General features: G+C 36.6%; 2 protein-coding genes across 3 annotated transcripts; one reads left to right on the plus strand and one right to left on the minus strand.

Moving 5' to 3' along the window:
* Positions 1-541: 541 nt before the first annotated feature.
* LOC131789891 (DNA/RNA-binding protein KIN17) lies at positions 542-10,937 on the plus strand. 2 transcript variants are annotated; one of them, XR_010719169.1, is made up of 18 exons: positions 542-748; positions 857-951; positions 1,289-1,332; positions 2,666-2,745; positions 2,940-2,982; positions 3,309-3,391; positions 3,862-3,910; positions 4,189-4,241; positions 4,340-4,388; positions 5,246-5,300; positions 5,772-5,870; positions 6,352-6,388; positions 6,512-6,565; positions 7,223-7,291; positions 7,607-7,706; positions 8,223-8,323; positions 8,690-9,465; positions 10,730-10,937. XR_010719169.1 is itself a non-coding variant. In XM_059107073.2 (17 exons), the coding sequence occupies exons 1-17, from the start codon at positions 629-631 to the stop codon at positions 8,753-8,755; spliced, it is 1,197 nt and encodes a 398-aa protein (XP_058963056.2). In that variant the 5' UTR covers positions 542-628; the 3' UTR covers positions 8,756-9,572. The 2 variants fall into 2 exon arrangements, 1 of the variants encoding a protein (XP_058963056.2); XM_059107073.2 differs by lacking the exon at positions 10,730-10,937 and having other exon boundaries at positions 8,690-9,572.
* Positions 10,938-21,862: 10,925 nt separating this feature from the next.
* On the minus strand, positions 21,863-25,024 carry LOC131796261 (E3 ubiquitin-protein ligase TRIM71-like). The gene has a single exon (XM_059113852.2). The coding sequence runs from the start codon at positions 24,870-24,872 to the stop codon at positions 23,019-23,021; it is 1,854 nt and encodes a 617-aa protein (XP_058969835.2). The 5' UTR covers positions 24,873-25,024; the 3' UTR covers positions 21,863-23,018.
* Between the last annotated feature and the right edge of the window lie 869 nt (positions 25,025-25,893).

Raw genomic sequence — 25,893 nt, forward strand, 5'->3', positions numbered from 1 at the left:
TTCCGTATTCTAAAACTTTGAAAGTGGAGTTATAGATACCGGATATGTGATTTGTAAACGGTGGAAACACGAAGGAACAGTTTAGTCTAGATCGCGTGACAAGGCTTTACAAGAGCTATAGCTTACGCCAGCTTTTTCCGTGGGCTAGAAGAATCATTGAAAATTGGAAACGGTGCAAAAGGTAAACTTGATTAAACGTAAAATATTCTGTAATATTTGTTGGATGGAAATACCATATGACCTAAAGATCATTTTTTTATGTCACAAACAAGCTTACATTTCGAAACTGTGTTGAAATAGCTGTGTTATGCCTACAAATTCTAATATAATATTCTCAAATAATCGAGATAAAAAGTACTAAGGTGAAACAATATTTTTGCAAACCATGACATAAAATATAGGTCAAATTGCATCATTATAAAATAAACATTGGAAAAAATAGCTGTTTCATAGCAGTATATTCAGTTGATACCTTCAGCTTCGGACGTGAGGAATCTGGCACTAGCCACATCACGCATTGCATGTTGGTTTAACTTACAAACATGGCGGACGGATGATGTGAACATGTGAACGTTTGAGTTGTAAAGAGCAGGTCATCTTAATAATTTTGTAGATTAAAACTCACAGCATGGGCAAAGAAAAGGCAGGAGCATTAACACCAAAAGCCATATCGAATAGGATTAAAGCTAAAGGTTTGCAGAAGCTGCGATGGTATTGTCAAATGTGTCAGAAACAATGCCGAGATGAGGTATAGTTATGTTCTGTGAAGTCAATTCTGGAATTTTTAAAGTCGACATAGATACTTGTGAACCGAATAAAATTTCATGTACCTCTCCTTAACTTTTTCTTGAGAAAGAATGGATTCAAGTGCCACACTATGTCGGAATCACACCAACGCCAGCTTCTGCTATTAGCAGAAGATGTCGACAAGTACATGGATACTTTCTCCAAGTAGGTGAATTTTCACTTTTATTGATAATTATACATGTAGGCTTAGTACTGTGTCCGTGATTATTATAATTTAGGCAAAAATACAGAGTACAGGGATACTTATTTACATATCATTGAATCAAAAGCAGGCGTTATAAATATTTCTTGTTTATCGATGACAGCTAACAATGCCTAACTCAGTGGCCTTGGACAATGTAATTCTAAGATTACCACACAGCCCCATATTTACTGAAAGCGCGAAGATTGAAAAATTCCTTTTCATGATTAATTATTGTGTTTCACTGGTGGCAGGTTTAAGAGAGTATTGACACAAGTTCTTTATGTTTTCAATTGTCAGGGAGTTCCAAGATACTTTTCTAAAGCTTTTGAAGAGACAGTTTGGTATGTGATGTGGTGTTACCATATTTTACACTTTTCTCTTGTTTGTCGTGGCTAACTTCCATCACTTGGTCAAATTTTCTAAACGATTAGTCTCTGAAATACACTCCTATTCCTATTCAGAAGTGAAAAGAGGCTGAGTGTAACTAAGCAAAGTTTTTCAACCAAGAGCAGCAACATCTTTATAATAAATGTTGTCGTTCATCTTGGTTTAATTGGTAGTAAAATGAAAATTAAATCGTTTTTCACATGATGTAGAGTCAGGCTATCTGTTATATTCATCCCAACATTTCAAATGCTATATTGATAGTCTTTGTTGGGTGATGAGGCCAAAAGTTTATGTGTTGCTATTTATAGCACCTTGGTTTGTTGTTTTTGGTGTGTTTTGGAGCACTGTCATTGGTGTATTTTGTATTTGTATTTTGATCTTGTTTGTTACTCATCCACGTTTGTTCTTGTATCTGCCCTCAATGGTCCATGGTATTTCATGTTATACACCTGCAGTTCAACCAAAACATCAACAAAAACATTTATTTTGTATTGTCACTTACTTATGACTTGAAAATCAGACAAAGCATTAGAGAATATTAACTTCAATAGTTGGATTACTGGATTAATTGGAACATTACAGGTTATGACATGTATCGTGTAACAGTTAACCCTTCAATTCCAAAGATCTGATTGTTAATTCTCCCCTTTAGTTGTTACACATTTGCTTCAAAATTAGTGACAAGAATTTGGTTTTGGATCACGATAAAATCTTTTACAGTGTACCTTTTGAGTTTGAGTATTCTCTTTACCTGTATCCTGAATAATGTGTGCGTATTATAGGGAGAAGTTACATTTTAATCACCTCTGGGAGTAATAAAGCTTTAAAAAGAGAGGTGACACTCAGAGCAGGGGATGATAGAAGATACAAATTTATCTTAATTTACAGTGAACTCTCATCCAAGCTTGTATGGGTCACCATTTGATGTTGTTGATAACCAGAATTCTGCACTGTAGGTTTTCTTGAATACACTTAAACTACAAAGTATGCAATACCATGGACCATCATGGTGGATGCAAAAATTTTTATTGGAGAGGGGTTTTAAACTTTGATTCAGAAAACACAGAATTTTTTTCTGTATTAGGGAGCTTTCACAAGCTAAGAAATAATTATTTCCAAAACATTTTTTCACGTAATCCTGTCATTGCAACAATTTTGGTTCCAAAGAAGTGGTAAAATAAAAGAGAGAAAAAAAACAGTTCAAATGTGAAGACCATATCCCAAACCTTTACCCCTTCCATCAGTAACAAATAAAACTTAATTTCTTGCAACACTTGTTTTTTTTAGGAACTCGTAGAGTGAGGGCTAATCAAGTTTATCAGGATTACATCAGTGACAGGCATCATACTCACATGAATGCAACTCAGGTTAGTGTAGGACTGTTTGTTGACTACAGAGAAAGTCTTGGTTTTTTGTCTCATGCTTATCACAAATGAATCAATATTTCATTGTTATCTGTATTTGATTATTAGATATTTAACAATTATGCCTTTGCATGTTTTATTTTATATAATTACAATATGATTTGATTAATGCTAAACATGCTTTTTTTCTTTTTTAGTGGGAAACTCTAACTGAATTTGTAAAGTGGCTGGGGAAGGAAGGTAAGTTATGTGTTATTCACTGTTATGCACAAAGCTTAAGTTATTGCTAAATGTAATGTGAACTGATTTAATCCTCTAACCCTGAGGAGTGATGAGCATCTAATTTCCCCATAATATCGCTGATCATTCATTAAGATAAGGTGAATAAAATTAAATTTTTATTAAAATTAAAAACAAGTGAACCTAACTAACTTTGATTGTTAAACAAATTATCCTGGTCAGCACCAAAGATTATGTACAGAAGAGAGTTTGAGGAATATGGATACTGATGTTAGAGTGTAAAGTGATTTTTATCTCCTTATAATTGCTTTTTTTTTTTCAATTAGGACACTGCAAGGTAGATGAAACAGAAAAAGGGTGGTTTATTGCATACATCGACAGGGATCCTGACACCATAGAGAGGCAAAAGGTACATATAGTAGAGCCCAAAATTTTATTATTATCACTGTGTAAAAGGGTAAGTTTGTTAATAAACTGTGGTGCTGCGTCAGTGGGAGAGTATAAAATAGTAATTTGGTTTTATCAACTGAGTTGAAAACTTAAATTGGCCACTGTAAAGAAATTCAAAGCTGACATTTCAACTGTTAGCCCTTTACCATTTGCTCTGACAAAGGGCTAAGGCTAAAAAGTGTCAGCTTTGGAACTCTTTACAGTTGCTAAATAAATTTAGGTTTACTTATCTACTCAGGTGATAAAACCAAATTACCCTGTTACAAACTTTAAGAGCTGACGGATTAAAGAGTGCAAAGAAAACCATCATCAACTGTTTGATAGGATCCAGTAGTTAATGCCATCATTATCCTTTCAATAGAATTTTAAATCTTAATTTCTTGGGTGCAAATGGAAAGGTAGTACATGTACTTGTTACTTTATATTTAGGCAGCTGCGGCTAAAGAAAAGATGGAGATGGATGATGAGGAAAGACGAAGTAAGTTTCCTTGGTGCTAAAGTTTTAAGATGTGATATGTAAATAAAGAACATTTTAATTTGATTTCAATGAAACTCGTCACCTCTTTCATTACTTCTGCTACTAGTGTTTCTAGGGATTTGATGGGGTGTGCTTGCATCTGATGTTTTTTCTTCCATTTAGATTGTGATTTCACCAACTGAATTTACAATATTTCAGACCTGCAAACATGAATGTTTCAGAGAGTATGCACAGAGATTTTATTATTACAATAAGCATATTTATTTACTGTTCAACAGCTAAACTTCTTGAAAGGCAAATTGAAAGAGAACGAGCAAGGAAAGTAGATGAGGTTTGTCTTCAACAAAAATGTCTTCTTATTATTTCAATATTGTCTTTCAGATCCTTAGTAAATACACATTTTTTATGGTATTTGTTTGTTTTGTTTAGCCAGAACCAGTCTTCACAGAGCTCAAACGAGACAATGAAGAAGAAAAAGGTTTGCCAGATTGATTGTCAGTTATCTAGTGCTAAACATTTCGTTGTTCCTTGTCATTTTCAATTATAACTTCTACCTGATAAGTTTGGGGATTCTCATTGCCTGTCTGTTGGATAATGTATGGATATTATAGGGAAAAGGTGCTATAGGTTATAGTTATTGATTGAACTAATTACTTAGCCCTTTACACCCTGACATCATTATGTGTATTCTCAATACTGTTCTCTGCAAAAATCCTAAGGTGCTGATAAGGAGAATTTGTGTAATAATCAAGAGCTTCTCAATAGTTGGTGATCATTTCCCTTATTCTTGTAACCTTAATGTTTGATTCAGTGGTGATCATTTAAGGAGAATTTTAATTTGCTTGTCCCTCTGGGATCTTGTCTGTCCCGAGCTCTCTGAGGATGTAGTCTTCTTATTATGTGGGAATGTTTTAGACCAATCACTGAGCATAGAAAAGTAATTCAATTGCTTTGTACAGTACTCTCTAAGCACATTTGAAAATTCTGTTTGTCAATTTACTATCATAGTAACATTTTAGAGCAGTTTTCAACTGAGTATAAAAAAACTAAAACCTAAGTATTCCCAGCGACCACTCATAACAAAGATTAACATTATCGTTAGCCAATGAGAACTCAGAATGAAAACAAGAAAACTGCTAAAAGCATGGGAAAACACGATTGCCCAAGTCGTGGTTGTTTTGATTCTTGTATCTGATTGGTCGAGAGGATGGCGAGAGTTGTTTAGATCAATTACAGAGAAAAGTGCAGTAAAACCAAAGAGATTCTGGCTTACTTTTGACGCCCACTGGAAAATTTCTCCAACATCAAATAAATTGTGATTTTTTTCTTTCTCAGTGACGTTCCTTATGCCGGCGGCTAAGAAGAAAGAGTCTGATCCAGGCCCCAGCGGGTAAGTGATTTGCTGGGAAAAAAGTGTCAAACGAGTTTTGCAAGAATTTTGTCTTCAACAAATCCTTGCCAGTATTTGATCATACCTGTATTTTCGGACTCAGGAAACCTCTCAGTTCCTGTGAGTTCTCTGGGTAACATCACGTTTCATCCCCTAGAACAATAAAGGAACAAGAGAGTGTTTATAATTAATTTGTTAGTGTTCACATTGTTACCATATAGGTAACTTCTTTGCTACTGTGCAATAACATTTCTTAAGCCAACTCTCCTCAGCGAGATATCTCAGCAAAGTTCAGTTTCTTCAAACACGCGTTCAAAGCGTTTTCTGCTTAGTTTCGATTTTTAGTTTTGATCACCTTAAGAAGAGTGTAAACTGGGCAGTTTCCGGAAAAAAAATTACCAGGCCTTAACAGAGACCAGATTTGAACACTATGCAGGAACTAACCTTCACTGTTGTACTCTGTAATATTAGAGTAATGCAGTCGAGGCCCATTGGTATGCCAAATCCGATTATGTCAGCGAGTTTGATGCCGAAGGAAAAGAAGAAAGAGAAAGATAAAGCCAAAGAAAGGTATTGAAACTGTTTGAACAATTGGAGGGGCTCTTCGTTTTTCCTTTTTTTTTCTGGTTTTTTTTCTGTTTTTTTTTTTTTTTTGGCTCCTATTGAATTGCAGACATGTGTTCTCAACTGTGGCCGTCAGTTTGTTTGAATATGTAGATAAAGATTTTGTTTTGGAGTGAAGGTTTTTGTCTAGAGGGTGCCGTGACAAAACAATGAATGTCTGTTATGAAAGCTTCGACAATAAAGTACATATCCCTAATTTGACAAACTTTTATTTAGTCGAAGTTTTTTAAAGAGGACGTCAACAGAAACAGAGAAATCTCAACTGCTATGTCTTTCATGCGTTCTTTTTCGTTTATTTATGTGTTTCATTGTTTTTGAGACAAAGGAGGGTTTTACAAGCGAGGGGAGCTAACTTAGCACTGGTGAAAGTTTTCTGTTCCTAGTTAGCGCTATAAATAATTACAGAACTTTGTTTTTAATTTTCCAGTCAAAAGCGGAAATCGGCGCTAGAGGAGATAATGGAAGTAAGTTCGTTGAAAAAAGTTATCATGTTACAGAACTGACAGACGGGTTTTTACCTCTCAGACGTGGACCAAAAGGGAATACTTTCGTTTTACTAATAAACTCTGCATTTTTTTTTCCTTAAGATGGAAGAGCAAAAAAAGATGAAGATAAGCCGAAAGGACAACTGGATTGCAAAAGTAAGTAAAAGTTAGATACGAGGTGAAATGGATGGCAACCCAGCGAGTGAAGAGCGAACGAACGAACGAATGAACGTACCAAAGGACAAACGAACTAGCGAACACACGAACGATCGAATGTATGAACCTGCGAATAAACGAATGAAAGACCGAATAAACCAGCGAACAAACGAAAGAACAACCGAGTGAACCAGCGAACTAACGAACGAAAGACCCTATAAACCAGCGAACAAACGAAAGAACGACCGAGTGAACTAGCGGACAAACGAACGAAATATCGAGCGAAACAGCGAACAAACGAACGAAATACCGAGTGAACCAGCGAACAAACTAACGAAATACCTAGTGAACCAACGAACAAACGAACGAAATACCGAGTGAACCAGCGAATAAACGAACGAAATACCGAGTGAACCAGCGAATAAACGAACGGAAAACCGAATGAGCCAGCGAACTAACGAACCCGCAAACAAACGAATGAGCGAGGGAAGGAACGAACTAGGAGTGGTGAACTCTTTCTATTGTAGTGGCAGTATAATAAAAATAGTATACTAAAGTAATAATAACGATAGTATAGTATTGATGGTACGACTGCAAAGAATTTATTATGGTACTGTGAATCATTGCATGAACTTATCTTCTGGCGTTCATTTGCAGGGAATCGTTGTGAAAATCATGACCAAAAAAGTTGGAGAAAAATACTACAAAAAGAAAGGAACAATAAAGGTATGAATCTAAAATACCGTTCGTTACAGTCTGATTTAAACGAATGATCTATATGGACTGAATGCGTCTTTACGAAGGCGATCTTACTGTCTTCACCCTGAAACCACCGGAAGCATTGGTCACATGACCACTTCTTACAATTCTTCAACCAGTAAGAATAGACAGATAAACAAGCAAGAGGTTATTATCTTTATGGAAAACCAGATTCTCATAGAGCTGCCATCGTCTGCAGCCGCCGTCGCCATCTAATTTCAACAACATCAAGAACTTTGTCACATTATTTGATTGTTCTCAACCTTCCTGTTTTTACCGCAGGACATTAAGAATCTATTTGTAGCCGTGATAAAGATGTCAGATGGCGGAGATGTTCTCAAAGTGGATCAGGAACACTTGGAAACAGTCATACCAGCCATAGGTACTGTCGCTTCAATAACTTGACCGGTATCCGTCCTTTAGGGGAAATGTCTGTGATAATCTTAAGGTCTCGAGATGCGCAGGAGAAATGGGGACGAGTGTTGGTGGTAAGTACATGACGAAAAGACTGACGGGCAGTCGGCTTTTCCCACGCGCCTCACCTTGAAGGGATTGTGGAAGAGTTAGTAATATATTCGGAAATAAAGTTAGTCATTCTCAGACTAATTGCTGGTTACCAGCTGAAGAAGCCTTAGATTGTTGAACAAATTCTCCTTGTCACAACCCTAAGAAATGTTCAGGGAGTTGTATGGAAAATATGCATACTGATGTAAGGGAGTAAAGGGTTAATGTCAGATGTACTCTAAGCTTTATTTGAGTGGTGTTGTTTGTTTTCGTTGTTTATTACACTGATTCTTAATTGAATTCTGTTCATTTGAGTGACGTCAGGGAAATAAAAACTGTTGTTTCTTGACGTGTATGGTTTTGGAGGTATTAATTGCATTTATTGTATTTCCAGGAAAGACTGTCTTAATTGTAAACGGTGCCCACAGAGGAGCAAGAGCTTCGCTTGTGTCCTTGGATGAAAAGACCTTCTCTGTAGCCGTAGAGTTGAAAGATGTAAGCTAAAAAAAGATTTGGTTGGTCAAATTGCCTCACTGTTAAGTGTTTTATCTATTAGTGATTAGTTGAGCATCAACATGCTGTATAGACCAGTTGTTATTTCATTATCTTGACGCCTGAATCAAGTTTGTTTCATGGCCCATTCTTAGCGATGGAGAAATCTCTTCAGACCAAGTAGAGCTTAAAAGTACGCAGAAGCAAACGATCTCCAGGGGTGGAAAACACAAATGATCAAGTACTAATTGGTTTTGATTCGGAAATGTTTTTTGACAAGGAAAAAAGAACTTCAGTTCGCTTTTCTTGGTGGAAAAATTCACGTACACGTCGGATACCTATTTCTTTGTTTTTTTCGTTTCCTCACAGGGACCCCACCGAGGGAAGAGAATTGACAGGATCCCGTATGAAGACATCTGTAAGGTTGACACGTGACAGCAAGTCCCAGAGCCACACCTTTAGTCGCGAAAAAATTGGATTGTCAGCGCTGCGACGTGGAAAAAACCACACAGGATAGTCAATACTTCTTTGTCATAATCAACAAATATATCCAAAGAAAAGTGTTTCAGAAATCCTCGAGAAAACGTTTGCCACAGTATTTTACAACGTGCTTCCACAAAGCCACTAAGCCATGAAGCCATTTTCTTTTTTGGGTAAAAATTTGTTTGTAGAAATATTGTAAACCTATTACGTCTTTTTTTTTTTCCATGAAATAGTAATAAAAAGGAATTAATTAGTATAGCGTAGATGTGATTTTGTGTTTGTCTGTGCATGTCAAAATATTCCCCCTCTCCTACCTTGCAGTATTTGTTTTTATTATTGATTGTGAGGCTCACGGAACTATTTGCATTGCAAATACGTTACTTCATTTAGTATTCGCACTAGTTTTGTCAGGATCTTTCCACGTGTTGCTCAGAAATCTGCTTTATGGATTGGTTTGAAGTAACTTGCGCCGTAGAATACAGTTTTTGGTTTTGGTTTCCTGAAACGTCCCCGAACGTCAGGCAATTGAAGCAAACATGTTAGGTGGTCTTGAATGACGGTTTGTGGTGAGTAACAGCCTCCGCACGTGGTTTACGACCAGTTACTCCAGTCAACTAAGTGAAGCTGTAAACTGGCAGGATTTTGATCATTTTTGAGCATGGGTAAGTTATCTATATTCGTTATATACGCAAGGTTGAGTTAGCAGCAATTTTGGTTGCTTTGAGAGAGCTTCATTTATGACAGGTATAATTTAACGAATATTTCGACTTGCCATTGTTGTATTTGTTTTGTATTTTGTAATAAACAAACGCGAGAATGAACTTTGCTACCAACGGGAAAAGTATTTCAAATTTTCTTCAATACCCAACTAATGATTAACTTGTAAGATTAGCCGGGATCGCCCTAACAAATTCAACAAGATTATGTAAAGGGTTGTTAGCGAGCGTTAGTGAGCGTTTTTTATACCCTAGAACTTACAAAATTAATTTGGGTGTATAGTCCGAGTATTCGAAGTATTCGACTGGATGATGGGTTAGGTGACAATTAGGCACAGTTTTAGATCTGTAATATATTTTTGGAACAACTACTTATCTGGGCGCGGTAGTATCTTCTATGTATATGAGAGGTAGGTGATCGTCGTAGATACTTGGAAATTCTGTTGCAATTAAAGCCTAAAATGGCCAGTATCAGGGCGATCATGAACCTTTTTTTCGGTTTTTTGAAGCCAGTCAAAAATATCCAAAGAATTGCTGGTCTTCGTTAAATTTCTTAGAGGAGCTTGTCTCTTCCAGTTAAATTTCATTTTACACTGTTATAATGTTTACGCACCTTTCACTAGTATAGCAATGAGGGATCATGAAACAGGCTTTATAAGGAGTTATGGAGAAAAATGCACTTTATGCAGATTAGTTAAAAACTGTTTTTATGTGGTCTGGATTTTTCGGAATTCGGTTCCCGCTAAACCGTGGGTGTATCTAACTTTTCTTAATATTTGAGGACATTCTCCTGAAAATTTTATGTCTCATCCTTTCTCGTCATTTCTCTACCTTCTGACGAAGGTGAATTGGTCGTACAAAAAAAAATAAAGAAAAGCAACGAAAAAGAAAAAAATTGAAGTGTTGAGCGAATCTTTCATGAACATCCCTAAATAGTGTCTTGTATAGGGAGATAAATCCCATTTGACCATTGTAAACGATGCCAGAAACCAGTGCTAGTAGTGTGTTTAATGTATTTTAGGGCAAAAATCCTTTGATTCTGCAAAGCAACGTGGAATGAAAAGAAAAGACAAAATCCTAGCTCAAAAGAACGTGTAGAATTTTAAAGGAAATAAAAGGTTTTTCCGATTTATATACCTTTATTTCTGATGTACAATTTCATGTATAGTATGTCTCTTACAGGTCATTCAATCATTTCCTTTTCTTCCAGGTTTGAAAGATGTTCCAAGAAGATTGAAGAGGTTCATTTACTGAAATAAAGTTTTATCAAACACCTCTTTTGTAGTACGTGGTGAAGATGCACGCACACGCATAGGAAGTGATGTTTGCAAGAAAACTATCGATCAAAGAGTCTACGCTATTAAAAAAGCCTACCGCAATTCTGCAAACAAAATTTCTCTCTCGGGGAATGTCTTCAGCGATGAAAAGTGAGCGCCAACAAAAACTAAGTCTTTTGGCGGGAAAATTGTCCATAGAAAAAAAAGTCTGCGGTTTTGAATTGTGTCTTCAGTTGAGCAAAAGATATACTAGTCTTTTGGCGAGAAAAATCTTGCATTGTGCTGTTTCTTTTCTCCCATCAAAAGTCACGTATATATTTTGTATTAACACTAGATCCCGTTCAAATCCGTAGAATTTTTTTCCTCTCGGCAACCCTCCATACGCAAAAAAAAGTAAAAGAGAGCCTATATTTTGACTTGTCACTAGGCCCTTTTCACAGCGCAAAATTTCTTCTTTGTTTTCGCTTATTTTAAACTCGAGACATAAAAGAGACCATATTATTTGAAAACACAAATTTTATTTGCTTTAAGTCTATTCACCAAGTACGAGTATACAGTAACAAGTGCAAATGTCGGTAAGCATAACTGAACACCAAAAGAGTAAGTCTAACTTTATCGCTACCAACTAAGCGAATTTTGATTAAGACTAATTGTCTCGAGAAAATTGATAAAATTGAATTTTAAGAATGATCATTAAGTCTCGTATCTGGGGAAAATTGTGGACATCTTATGAAAATAGAAAGTGCAAACTTACTCAAAATAAATTTATGAATGCGGTTGTCTGATAAATGTACTTAAGACTAGAAAGTAGTTGTTTTTGTTTTGTTTTTAACTAATCGTACTTCCTTGAGCCGATAGTAATTGACTTAAGATCAAAAATTTGTTCCTGCAAGGTACTTCAAACAATCTAAGGGTAAACTTATTAACGATCACTGAAAGTGTGCCTTTTAGAAACAGTTGGCGAACTTAAAGTATGAAAGAATTTTCCTAAAACCTGTAATTTCAAACTGTTTAAACAGATTTAAGTTTTAAAATCCAAAACTTTTCCTGACGAGACTTTTCCTGCACTAGACAATTACGTAATGACTAACTTAGGTCTTATAGTGTTTTGTTTTCAAGACAAATTACTAAATCTGTTCAATGAAAAATTCATGACTATTTACTGAAAGCATAGCTAGCACTATATGTTACAGTTTTTACCTCTTACGATAAATTTCCAAACGTGTTTCTTGAACATCTGGGTTTTCTCCAGTTTAACCTTGTGTCCTCACTTCATTCTTGGGTCAAAATTAGCGAGGAACGTGTACTGAAAGAACTGAAAGAAAACAAAATAACATGTTACTATGACACATTAATAGAATATTTTGTGAAGTTAACCTGATATATTGTATATACCTCTAGTTGTAATTTTAGTCTTTTTCAAATAACAAAATCCCTTGTATTTGAATTTATATGCAAGGTGTTTCTTTCTGTATGTTTTTGTATTTCTTCTTTTCTTTTTTCTTATGTAATTTAATAACGCCTTTAGTTAAAGTCTTTTCCTGCCTAGATTAGCATTGTAGCTATTTGCAGGATATGAAGTTTTGTAAACCTTATATTTCTTTAAATAAATACATGAAACATGAAATACATGAAACGTGCGAAGTCATTAGTCTTTAGTATAACTGCTACGCTCGATTGGTCGAGGATTACGTGACCACCTCGCGCGAGCTGATTACGGCAAGGGGCGCTAAAGTTCATAATTGTAGCCTCGCGTTTTGTCGATGGAAGTGATAAACGCGATAGGAGCAAATTTAATTTCGAAGAAAAAAAAGATGGTATCAAGTTTGGCGTAACAGAAAGATATTAAATTTTAACTGTTTGAATCAAATAAAGCAGTGAAATTTTAGTGGAAAGTGGCTCTATCTCGATACGACTAAAAAATTGAAACAGGATGGTTTCAGCATCAAAAAAAATTCAAAAGCGCCTAAGCATTTATAATTAAAAAAATTCGCCCTCAGGTTCAGGGAATATTGTTGAGTAAACCTCTTGACTTCGTCTCGAGGATTATTCAGCAATATTCACTGAGCCTGAGGCACATCATTATTAAATGACATCTGTGATAAGAATACATGAAAGTCATATATTTGTACTGCGGAAAATACATTTTAAGCAAATGAAGATCATCGCAGTATATACTCAACTTAAGCAGTTGAGAAATAAGGCCTGAAAAAAAAAAAAAAAAAATTCAGGCCTGAACGGGAATCGAACCCATGACCTCTGCGATACCGGTGCAGCGCTCTAACCAACTGAGCTATCAAGCCAACTGGGAGCTGGTCAACATATATACTGCGATGATCTTCATTTGCTTAAAATAAATGACATCTATTATAACTATTATCAATAAAGGGCAAAATTACTGAGCGCTGATTGGTTGAGAGAGAGGGCATTTTTTCTTAATCGAGGGCATTTCTAGTAATCAAGAGAGGGCATGATTACCTGTTAATGATTGGCTTATCCGTTGCATAGCAACCGTTCGTTATCTTGAAATTTGTTAAAAATAGACTGCGCGCGTGATTTTCCTTCGTATAAATTTTGCCCTTTATTGATAAACAAGTAATCCCATGAGACCTCGTACCATTAAGGATTAATTGCACTTGAGTTTTCAAAATTTTGAAAACTCTCGTGCAATTAATCCTTAATAGTTCTTGGCCTCATGTGATTACATATACTAAACGTCTTCATGGACGACATATCTAGACTGTTGTGACATCTTTTTAACTACTCTGTGGGCAGCTTTGGTACCATTCGTTATTATTACATCACTAGGGGCGGGGTGAGAATTTTGGGGGGTCACATGATTTACAGGGGGAATGGAGGGGGAACAGTCGTTGCTAACAGAGTATAAAGGAAGAACGGTAGAAAATTGACTGCCATTTAACTGCCGATGAAGTAGATCATAAGATTGAAACAGCCTTATGGACGACCAGGGATCAGGTAAATTTACCTGCATCAATTCAAATAAGCCTTGAAAACTCAATCGTCTCTAATAGCGAAATTCTCTGGCATTTTTATTATGTTTTTAAAAACCTAAATGGTATTTCTCGAATTGGTTTGTATTGGTCATCTGTACGTGTTCCTGAGCTGACGGCAAACAACTTGGAGCATTTTAAACATTGTTAAGAAACCTTTTTTTTAACTTTTTCTCATTAATCGAAATTCTTATTCGTCAACGATGCCAATTTCTCTTTTATTTCAGAACTCCGTGAATTACAAATTAAAACAAAGGGTGCCTAAACAGCATGCAAATATTTCAAAATAGTTAAGCTAATAAAACATCTCATAAAATTAATCACAGTAGTTATCAATCTGTTCGACAACGACTAAATATCACACGCTAATGCATTCGGTAAAATTTCCGCACAGCCCCATCCTACATTATGCATTCAGTTCTTGAACAGAGAAAACAATGACAAAAACAATACATTTCCGTTGGGAAAACAGATTTGTTTTACAATAGTATGGAACTGTGCGGAAACTTTACCATGCATTCTCTGTGCTTTATTTATCACTTTCGAAAAAAGTATAGTTTCTTCACTTTTATTTTTCTTTGGGGGGGGGGGGTTAACGTCATTAAGATGCAACTAAAATTCCCCGATGAGCGCCAATTCTGTAAACATTCCAATCATTCTTGCGTCGTGACTGAGTTTCACAAAAAAATTTTGTCCTATGAGAGTTAAAACTATCTGGTTACAAGTTACACACATATTCCAATGCAAAAAGGTGCCAGGTAATATTTAATCAATCTCATAACGATGGTTAGAATATTTGACAAAAATATTTCTAAACTTCTCCTTCCGTTTCTCCTTAACACAAGTAATAAGGAATGTTGCGATCTGACTATGATTTTCATCGAAAATTGAAATGAATTTTTTGCGTGAAAATTACCAAGATTTACACATAGCCTCATACTTCATTAGGCATTCAATTCTTGGATGAAGAAAACTTTTGCGGAAACAACTATTGCCTTTGGGAGTACGGCTTTGAATTGCTGCAAAAGTTAATGCTTTGATCACCATGCATTTTATCCACATGTCAATACATTGACTTTAGAATGGCAGCCACATGTACACATGCCTGTTTTGACCAAAAGAACGTAGGTCGTAGCTCACCTTGGTATCAGTCTTTGCTTTTATTTCCTTTCAGTCCGCTCCAGTTCTTCATGTGGACTTTTCCCGTGCAGAAGGTCATCTAGAATGAAAAAAGAATCAGTGTAATTTAGTTTGGTTTCATAGATTGGAACGGAAAGATTCACTCTAGCAAAAGCCCAGTTGATTAGGATCAGATCCAACATTTTCTTTTTATACTAATATTCTTTTCCTTGCAAATACAATTTTTGTAGTGATATCTTGCTCCTGCTAAGCACACGCTTAACGTGGTCTTAGAACCTAAAAATTGCAAGTCTTATTTCAGTTTGAATTTGCCGCCATTCCGAAACTTCACATCTTCACCAAATTTAAACTCTGACAGACAAGCAATGAACAAATTAGCCCTGAAACTTTTCCGGCGGAGATATAACAGTAGCATTATTTATCGAGAACTTATTCGAAAGAACAAATTTCTAAATTACGAATTTCCTGAACAACAGCGTTCTTTTACTGCAATCTCAAGATGCACTCATTCTCCATCTTACCTTTTCTTTCTGTGGTGAAAAAAATAAACTTGACCCTGTAGAGAGCATTTATTCTGCTCAGGGGTTCAAAGTAACATCTCCATGCCACTGTCAAGCCATGTTTCAACGCTCAACTTCTTGATAGGAAGAGTTTTTAACCGTCACTGGTTCCTGAGCTCGAATTGAAACGGTTCAAAACATGAGACACTGTAAAATGTAAATGAGTTGAGATGAACACGTGCAGTTTCAGCCGCGCACATTACTAAGGAAGACATTTGCGTAAATTTGCATAACACAAGAAGTTTTGAGTTGAATTTGATAAACCCTTAGCTTGCACATTCTGCAGTTCGTAACTTTCGCAGTTCGCAATCTTCCTTTTGTTTGATTTCTGTATGATTGCGTGATTTGATCGCTATCGTGGCGTGACTCTGTTTTGGCGCGTCATTGTTACGAAATCAAAAAAATATTTCGTCCTCGAGTAAGAATCATTAAAGGTGAAGAGAATCAAAAGAGTATTGAGATTACCCTTCCTAACAAATTATATCTGACAAGCTTTAGTCCATATAATTAGCTCAGAATCTTACTTTCCAAAGATTCAATGTAATAACGAGAATTCATGAATAATAAACGCATTCTGGAATTCTCAATGGATGACGAAACCCAAGAAGAGACAAACGAGGGAAAGCAAAGGAGCAACAAACAAACCGTACAAGCTGACCTCGCGCGGTGAATATAGCCACATAGAGCCTAATTAATTCAATGATTATCGTTACATGTTCTTAGTAAAGTAAAAAGCAAGTTTATTAAAATTGAAAAAGAAGCAATGTTAATCATACAGAATTTCAGTTATATTGACAACGCAATCAATTAAGTGTTCGTTTCAAATTATAGCATAATAAGAGGATGTTAACATCCATTGCATAGTATCAAAATTAACTTTTTCAACATCAATAATTAGTTTAAACATGTTCAATTGACTTTCTACCGATTTTTCAAAGTGTTCTATCGTAGTATAAGAATCAAGAATCCCACAAACATTTTCCGTAATGATGACAAAAATCTAAGGTAAGAAATTATTATTTTTTAATGTAAATAATTATTTTTTTTAATTATTTTGCTCGACTAAAATCTAGCTTGCTAACTGTTAAGCATGGTAAAACAAACCATTTTGTCATATTTTTTTTCAATTCTTTGCCTTTTCGGTTGATGTAGCCTGAAAGCTTTTCTAAAAAAGGCTTATCGAGCTGAAAGTAAAGATTCTCGGTATTTTCAACTTCACTAAACAATCAGGCCAGCTACAGAAGCATACAAGTACTACTGAATTAAGCAATTATCACAATGTATAGAACTCCTCATTTAATATATACAAATTAACTCAAACGATTTTCGTGATCACGTGCTCACCTCTTTTGTGCATTTTAACAATCTGCTAAATTCTACTGGTATATTAAGTAAATAACATGACTTACAATTGTCGAAAATAATGTGTAGTATAGAAAATCTCAATTGCGCAATAACTTCAAGCAAAGCTCTTTGGTGCAATCGTTTGACATATTTTTAGCTTTTTGTAGTTCAAGTGATAGCTTAAAAATATTTGAGCTCAAAGTCAATTTTTTCCTCAAGTCTATCGACCATATAGTCCATAAAAGTTAATCCATTCTAACATTGCGTAGCATAAAGTCCTTAACATTTCCATCTAAGAAGATCCGATTTGTCTTAGTTAAGATATAAAAAAGGTTCTCAAAATTTAGCAACCAACAGCGATATGTTACGAGCCCCTTACATCAATAGCTATTTTCCGGCTTCAATTCATGTCTTCATTATGACGAGTAATTTTCCAAAGAAAAGAACAAACGTGAAAAATGTGTCAGTACGATGATGAAAATTCTAAGTCGTAAGTCTAAGCCCTCCATTAACACATTTTAAGAGAATTTCGCTGAACGAAAAAAAAAAAAAAAAAGCATGAGGCATCAACATATCCATGTTGGCATTGGTAATGAAATCGTTATTTTTAGATTTATTTAAGAATTTTTACTTCTTTCCCATGGTGTTCAGTGATCAAAATCCGATCATCTGACAAACTGTTGTGCAGAAAACTGTTTGGCAGATTATCAAAACGCTTTCCCTCAGGGATGCCAATTTTAGCCTGACATTCAGGGCATCGATAAGACTCTTGTTTTTGGTTCGTTAGTGCATGTCTCTCCAGGCATTCACAGCAGAACGTATGCAAACTAGACCCTGTGAGCAAGGTAACTGGGATACCTGGATGGTACTGGATCCTTGGGATCAAGTGTAGTGATACTACGGGTGTCGGACTGGTATACTGAAATAGTGCGATCAAGTCTGGCCAAAGGCATACACCTATTTCAAAACATAAGCATGCTATGCATGCAAGAGTTACTTTTTTGTAGGGTGGGTGGATTACTTTAAACATTGTGAGTGATGTCTACATTCTTACAAAAGGAGAGAAGAATATTAATGTGGGAAAGAACGAAAACGTCGAATTACCTCACTCACAGCTATTTTGTGGTAGATTATGTGTGTTTTGCGAATAAATGTAACCAAAAATAAACTGTATTGGTGCCACGGATACCTGTTAGTACAAAATGCAGACAGCAGACTGGAGGCCGGATACAAAATATAGACTGCAGACTGCAGAGTGGGTACAAAATGCAGACTCAGAATCTGAAGAGTTTTTACGTCTGGTATAAAATAACATGTCATCCTACAGCTTACCGCGCGTCACGCAATCGCTTTTCTGCGATCCCCCTTCATGATTATTTGCACTATTGTGGAATATTCCTGGCCCATTTCTTGATGAAAATCGATAGCAATATTATTTCAAGCCTTCAATATAGTCTTCTTACTTTGCGCGCGAGTTGGTTGGTGTGATGTCTGTACAGATTTTACCAACGTAATAAGAGTAGATGACGTGAATAACAGTGATGGTAAAGCAAGCTTAAAACGGCAGAAATCGCTAGAAAATACAACGGATACACAGGGTATGAGTAAGTTTTATTGATTTTACGAGAAGAATGTTCATATTTCGAAATATGTACCGTTGTAAATCGACCATACTTCGTTCCCTATACTATTCCTTATAACGTGCAGTTCCTCTCGTAACTTAACACCGAGTCACACAGCGCGTGACGCGTTCATGAATTAATCGTTGGCTTTTTCTCGAGACGTGAGCTTGGGCCGCCTGTGACAAGACAATTGCGTAAACAATATTTAACATAATAACATTATACACAAAAAACACAGGGTTTTGGATCACGTATTTATTAAAAAAGAATATCCATACAACTACAATGAAAACAAACATAAGATTCACCTTTCTGATCGTGAAATTAATACCATTCGTACTGTTATCGTAGCTACGTTCCTTGCCATCAAGTGAATCCAATATGTCGTCTTTCTTCACAAGCAGTTTGCATCCGTCACAGTTATGTTCTTCAGTCTCACGGTAAAAGTAGTGTTGTTCAATAGATTGCATAGAGTATATGCAGTTTGGTTTCAGATTTCAGATTTTGCTTTTTACAACAAGTGAACGTTTTTCAACTAAGACATTGGCATACTTAGCATACAAGGCATTCAAGGCTTTCATGGCTTTCAAGCGTTCGCGACTCAATCCGTTCCAAAATTACCGCTCAATAACATCTTTCAGTGTGGATTAGCCGCGATTAATACGACTTGTATATGCGTCTGTAAGTATTTTGAGCGTTTGCGCCAGAATGCTCCAGGAAATCGCAATCTAATTACGTTGAAATACAAAATAACTGACCAAAGAGTTTTATAAGCAAAAGCTCGTGATTCGTCATGTGACCAGGCCCTGTCTGTGCATGACAACGTCAATCATCATCAAGATAACACGCGTAATCAGCATGTGAACACCTCATTGGATCACAGTTAGTTGTCATGGTGTTGAGGGATAACACGCGTGATCAGCATGTGAACACCTCATTGGTTCACAGTTAGTTGTCATGGTGTTGAGGGCCCAGTGGCGGAGGAAAAAAAAAAAAGACGACAAAAAAACAAAGGCATTTTATGACTGGGCTACCACAGGTATCCCAGTAAAAAAAAAGACGACGAAAAAACAAAGGCATTTTATGACTGGGCTACCACAGGTATCCCAGTAATAAAAAAGAGCAGTAGTGAAAATAAGGCCTGAAAAAAATTTAGGCCTGGACGGGATTTGAATCCATGACCTCTGCCATACCGTTGCAGTGTTCTACCAACTGAGCTGACAAGCCAACTGAGAACTGGTCATTATGTTGGTTGCATATAAACCCGTAAAGTGATGACAAAATGACTGTCAATATATGAAAATCATATCATGCGAACTGCGGATAAAGACATGAATATGAAAGCGACCTTCGCAATAATGAACCAGAGGTCATGGGTTCAAATCCCGTACAGTCCTGAATTTTTTTCAGGCCTTATTTTCACTACTGCTCAAGTAGTGTTCATTACTGCGAAGATCGCTTTAATATTCACAACAGTACTACTTTTAGAGAGAGAAAATAAAATGTAAGGGGAGGGGGGGGGTTGGAAGCTAGGGAATCTTCAATCCAAATCTTCTTGTGTTTCAAACTTACTAAACAGGAATCTTCCGTGCAATTTCTTTTGCGTTTCAATTTTCTTTAAATACTAAGTTTTATTTCATCCTCGTTTTTTTCCTTTTTTTCTTGGGGGGGGGGGAGGGATGGGGTTTTTAAAAAGTTACTTGCGGACAAAACACGCACCCCTCTATTGTTTGTTACTTTCTTACAAATCGCGTGACTGTATTTATCGTCACGAAATCCACTCTGATAACAGTGCTTCGTAATCATTTGTTCTGATATAAAGTAATCAAAAGCAAGGAGAAGTTTTCAAAAAAATCGAACATGTTACATGTTCTCTGAGGTCTTTCAAAAAAGTGACTCCCTTGCGAAATGCAGACAAACACAGTCACACCTTTTATCGTTTTTCGTACCAAGAGAACTCGATTTAAATTAACATTTAATCAAAATCTTTTTATTCAAATCAGTTGGTTGTCGTTGCCTTCGGGGTAAATGAGCATGGAATCAAAATTCTGTAGGATCTCGTGATCTCGGAGTAAAAGTTGACAATTTGACAGTTTTTATTTTCAAAGCGTTTTTCCAAGTCGATGATCAAATAGACCACACTTTTTCACCGTTTATAACTTTATTGATCATAGAAATGACGTTAACAATCTTGAAGTCAACAATGTGTTTTAACTAAAATTAAAACATTTGGCTGCGCCTCGTGGTTTCACTACAACGTTATAAGGGCCAGGCCGTTTTTTTTTTTTTTTTAACATGGCTCTGCTTTAATTTTAACAAAGGACATTTTCCTCTTTCGAAAGATACAAGAACAGGCGAATGGTTTCGATTATGATATCGTAATACTGCGCATTATGTTAACATCCTAGCTCTGAACCTTAAAACAGTACTATTGTTTAAGAGCGAAAATAAAATTTAAGGGGAGGGAGGCTAGGGAATCTTCAAGCCAAATCTTCTTGTGTTTCATATTTACTAAACAGGAATTTTTTCGCGCAACCTCTTTTGGGGAGGAGGGAAGGTGTGATTTACAGGCTCAATTGAAGGGATTTATACGTAATGTCAGGGATCCGGCGAACTTGTACCTGACACTTGGGGCATGAATACAACCCTTGTTTTTGTCTCGTTAGTGCATGTCTCTCCAGGCATTCACGGCAGAACGTATTAAGCCGGACAGGCAATGGTCTTGGGTTTAGTGTAAGTATCCATACCAATCGAACATTTTACATGTCTTTTGAAGTATTTCCAAAAGCGCCTTGCAGACAAAAACACTCTCAGAAAACCTAATTTGAATTTGCATTTTTATCAGAGTGTTTTGTTGTTCAACTCAATTGAGTCTCTTTGCCCCGGGCTAAGTTGAAAACTTCATTTTTAAATGCAATTTTCCTTTCATTTGGTTTCCACATGACTGCGTGATTTGATAGCTATCGTCGTGTGACTCTTTGTTTCAGCGAGTCATTGTTACGAAATCAAAAAAAACATTTCTCTCTCGAGTAAGAGTCATTGAAATATGGAGAGAACCACAAGAGTATTGAGAGTACCTTTCTTAGCTACTTATATCTGACAAGTTTTAGTCCCCATAATGAGCTCAAAATCTTACTTTCCAAAGAGTCAGTGTGATAACAAGAATTAATAAATAATAAACATATCCTTGAATTCTCGATGGATGATGAAACCCAACAAGAGACAAACGAGGGAAAGGGGCCGACGAATTAACCGTGCGGGCTGATCACGCGCAGTGAATATGGCCACGTAGAGCCTGATTAAATTCAATGATTATCTTTACAAGTTCTCAGTAAAATAAAAATCAAGTTTATTTAAATCGTTAATAAGCAATGTTAAACATACCGATTTCCAGTTATATTGGCAATGCAATCAATAAAGTGTTCGTTTCCGACTACAGTATAATAAGAGGAAGTTTAAATTCCATTGTATAGTATCAAAATAAACTTCTTCAATATCAATAATTAGTTTAACCATGTTTAATTAATGTTCCACTGATTTTTTAACGTGTTACATCGTAGTTTAAGAATCAAAAATCCCACAAACATTTTCGGTAATAATGACGAAAATACAAAGTTATAAATTGTTCTTTTTTCCATGTGAATAATTATTTTACGTTATCATTGCTTAATTAAAATCTCGCTTGCTAACTGTTAAGCATGTTAAAACAAACCATTTTGTCAAATTTGTTTCAATTCCTTCGCCTTGTCGGTTGATGTAACACAAAAGCTTTTCTAACAAAGGCTTATCGAGCCGAAAGCAAAGATTTTCGAAATTTTACACTTCGCTTAACAATCAGGCCAGCTACAGAAGCATACAAGTATTAATTATGCAATTATCACAATGTATAGAACTCCTCATTTAATTTATACAAAATCAAACGATTTTTTTGATCACATGATCACCTCTTTCATGCATTTTAACAGTCTGCTTAATTCTACTGGTAAATTTAGTAAACAACATGTCTTACAATTATGGAAATTAAAGTGTAGTATAGTCATTCTCAATTGCGCGACTAGTTAAAGGAAAGCTCTTTGGTGCAATCGTTTGACATATTTTGAGCTTTTTGTAGTTCAAAGAACAGTTAACAAATATTTGAGCTCAACCTTAACAGTCAATCCATTCAATCATTGCGTGACACTAAGTCCGTAACATTTCCATCTAAGAAGATCCGATTTGTCTAAGTTAAGAGATAAAAAAGGTTCCCAAAATTTAAAAAGCCCCAGTACATGTAGCTGGCGATTATTGCAACTTAGAGCAATACATTACGGGCCCCTTAGATCAACAGCTATTTTTCGGCTTCAATTCATGTCTTGGATATGATGCAGTAATTTACCAAAGAAAAGAAAAAAAAGAAATTTGCCAGTGCAATGGTGAAAAATTCCAAGTCATAAATCCTGGCCCTCTTTCAACACATTCTAAGAGAATTATCGCTAAATGGAAAAAAAATGGAGCCTCAACATACCCATGTTACATTGGTAATGAAATCGTTACTCATTTGTAGATTTATTTCAGAATTTTTACTTCACGGAAGTCAGAGATTAAAATCCGATCATCTGGCATTGTGGCAACACCACAAGGTAACATTGGGTTTACCTTGCTACTTGTCTTGCCGGTGAAAGTTCCCTCCGATGAAAACTGTTGAATGCGTTCATTCCCCGTGTCACATACGAGGAGGTTTCCATATTTGTCAACACATAGGCCACACGGCTGAATCAACTGTCCATCACCGTTTCCTTTTTCTCCAAACTTGTACAAAAACTGTCCTCTCTCATCAAACACTTTCACACAGTCATTATTCTTGTCAGTTACAAAGAGCTTTTCCTCGTAACAAACGCAGCTGAACGGACTATCCAGCCTTTCTGGGCCGCTGTTTCCAAGCTTAAACACAGGTTCACCATCCATTGTAAACAGCTGAATTCTGTTGTTCTTATAATCCGCTACAACGATAAAACGTCCATCACTTGTAATACAAACACTTAAAGGATTCTCAAACTCTCCATCTCCACTCCCATTTTTTCCAAAGCTTTTCACAAAGTTCCCTGTCTGTACATTCAGCTGCTGTATTCGGTCATTACATTCATCTGCCACTAGAATCTCGTCATCGTTGAGGAATGTGACGTCAGACGGACTCTCAAATTGCCCATCCTTGTCACCTTGACCACCAATCTTTCGCACAAACTTTCCTGTCTCATCAAATACCAGTATACAGTGACCTTCATAATTAGCCACAGCAATAACACCTTTACTGTTCACTGCAATGCCGGCTAGAGCCTGAGGCACTTCTCCCTGAAAGTCCAACTTACCAACAATGTTAAACTCTCGTGCTTTGACCACAATAGTAAAAGGACTCTTGACAAGTCTCTGTCCGTTTACCTTAAGTTCTATTTTATATGTACCTGGTACTTTCACCACAAATTTTGCCTGGAAACATCTATCTTCTTTTTCACTCGTCACCAAACTCCTCACCTGATCAGCAGGGTCTATGTGTATTTCAACACGATCTGTGTGCTGAGTATTTCTGATTTCTCCTTCACTTGTTTTGGGACAAATCAGCAGCTCTGCTTGTATACCAGCTTGAAAATTCTGATCCAAGCCTTCCACGGTCGATCCTTGCACATCTGTTTCGCTGAATTTCGTAAATCCCAGACTCAAACTCTCTGGTTCACATGTCCACACAAACTCCACGCACGAGCTAACCGGAAGTGCTGGCATTGTGGTCTTGATGAGGTCTTCAATTCGTTCTTCCACATTTTTCTTGTTTTGCATTATGTCTGAACTTGAGCTCCTCTCAACCAGGTTGTTACTGAACTCAAATGCTTGGTCAAGTTGCTTTTCAAAAGATACAACCGATGCTTTTTCAGAATGTAATTTCGCAATCCTCGACACGCGAGACTTCTCGAGGGTAGTGATGGCTTCACGTTCCAGTTGGCGAAGCTTTTCCATCATCTGTTCGGTTGCTTGGGAAACTCGGCGTTTAGCTGTGCTAATGTTTGTTTCCAACTCATGCTCCATCTTCTCAAATTCACGAATAACATCTCGACAGACCTCTTTCTTCTCTTTTACAAGCTCGGCTCGGGCAGTGATGTTTGCTTTTTCATCGTCTGCTGCCTTTTCAAGCGGAACAACATCATGGTTTTTGTGATCTGTGTTAATACAAGCTTGACAAACACAGCTTTGACATCCCACGCAGAAAAACTTCGTTACCTCTTTCTCTTGGTACTTCTCCGAGCAAAACGATTGCCGTTTCAACAAGGCCTCGTAGTCTGCAGCTTGAAACTGCCGAACTTGTGTGACTTTGTGTCCCTGAAACATAGTATCTCGAAACACTTCGTGTGCTTTCACACAGTCGGGGCACATAAACTTCTCGCAATCGAAGCAGTAATTGATCTCAGCGCTCTTCTTCTGGCATGTACCACAGCTGATCTCGCTTCCTTCGCCACTGCGTCGAACAGCAAGAAGACTCAACAATCTGTTGTGTAGAAAACTGCTTGGAAGATTATCAAAACGCTTTCCTTCAGGGATGCAAATTTGTGCCTGACACTCGGGGCATCGATAAAACCCTTGCTTTTGGCTTGTTAAGGCATGTCGCTCCAGGCATTCACAGCAGAACGTATGAAGGCAAGCGATGGTCTTGGGTTTGGTGTAAGTATCCAGACAAATCGAACATGTTACATGCTCTTTGAGGTTTTTTAAGAAGCGACTCCATCACGAATTGCAGAAAAAAACACAGCCGCGAAATGTGTTTTAGATTCGGAGAGGGCTTGCCTGAGGAGGCATCCTATTTAAAGCAACCAATCAGATCTCTTCAAGACAGCTCTCGTGATCCTAAAATTGATCTCTACGGATGTCGTAATTTTTTACCTTGGGTGTCCTTGATTCCGAGAAAACTTGACTTAATTACTACTGTTTAAGAGAGAAAATAGAATGAAGGGGGAGTGAGGCTTGGGAATCTTCTCGTGTTTCAAATTTGCCAAAAATTTTTTCTTAAGCGCAACCTCTTTTGTGTTTCAATTTTCTTGAAATGTTGATTTTTAATTCATCCTCGTTTTTTTACTTTTGTTTTGTTTGTTTGCTTTTCTGAGATGGGAAGGATGGTTTAGAAGTTGAATTGAAGGGATCTATATGTTAGCACACTTGCTGTGTATCAATTTTTTTCTTCGCACAATTTGAATCTTCAACGATTCTTCCTTCCCCCCCCCCCCCCCACCCCCACACACACTGCTACAATTACATTTAAGACCAGTCTGCACATGATCCTGGATGACATCTAAAACCAAGTCCCTACGAAATCTTGAAATCACAGCACAGATCGAGATATTTTCATTTGCACGTTCACTTGTTAGTACACTGCTGATATGAAGTTGAAGCGATTCTGAGC

This window comes from Pocillopora verrucosa, chromosome 11, assembly GCF_036669915.1.
Source record: "Pocillopora verrucosa isolate sample1 chromosome 11, ASM3666991v2, whole genome shotgun sequence".
NCBI classification, from domain to species: Eukaryota; Metazoa; Cnidaria; class Anthozoa; order Scleractinia; family Pocilloporidae; genus Pocillopora; species Pocillopora verrucosa.

What these genes read in the sequence shown, in the direction of transcription:
- LOC131789891 (XM_059107073.2), top strand. Translation starts at nt 629, where the DNA reads ATGGGCAAAGAAAAGGCAGGAGCATTAACACCAAAAGCCATATCGAAT. An exon ending in TACATGGATACTTTCTCCAA is followed by an intron (nt 952 to 1,288) that starts GTAGGTGAATTT and finishes TTCAATTGTCAG; the next exon opens with GGAGTTCCAAGATACTTTTC. An exon ending in GCTTTTGAAGAGACAGTTTG is followed by an intron (nt 1,333 to 2,665) that starts GTATGTGATGTG and finishes TGTTTTTTTTAG; the next exon opens with GAACTCGTAGAGTGAGGGCT.
- LOC131796261 (XM_059113852.2), bottom strand. Translation starts at nt 24,872, where the DNA reads ATGTGCCCCGACTGTGTGAAAGCACACGAAGTGTTTCGAGATACTATG.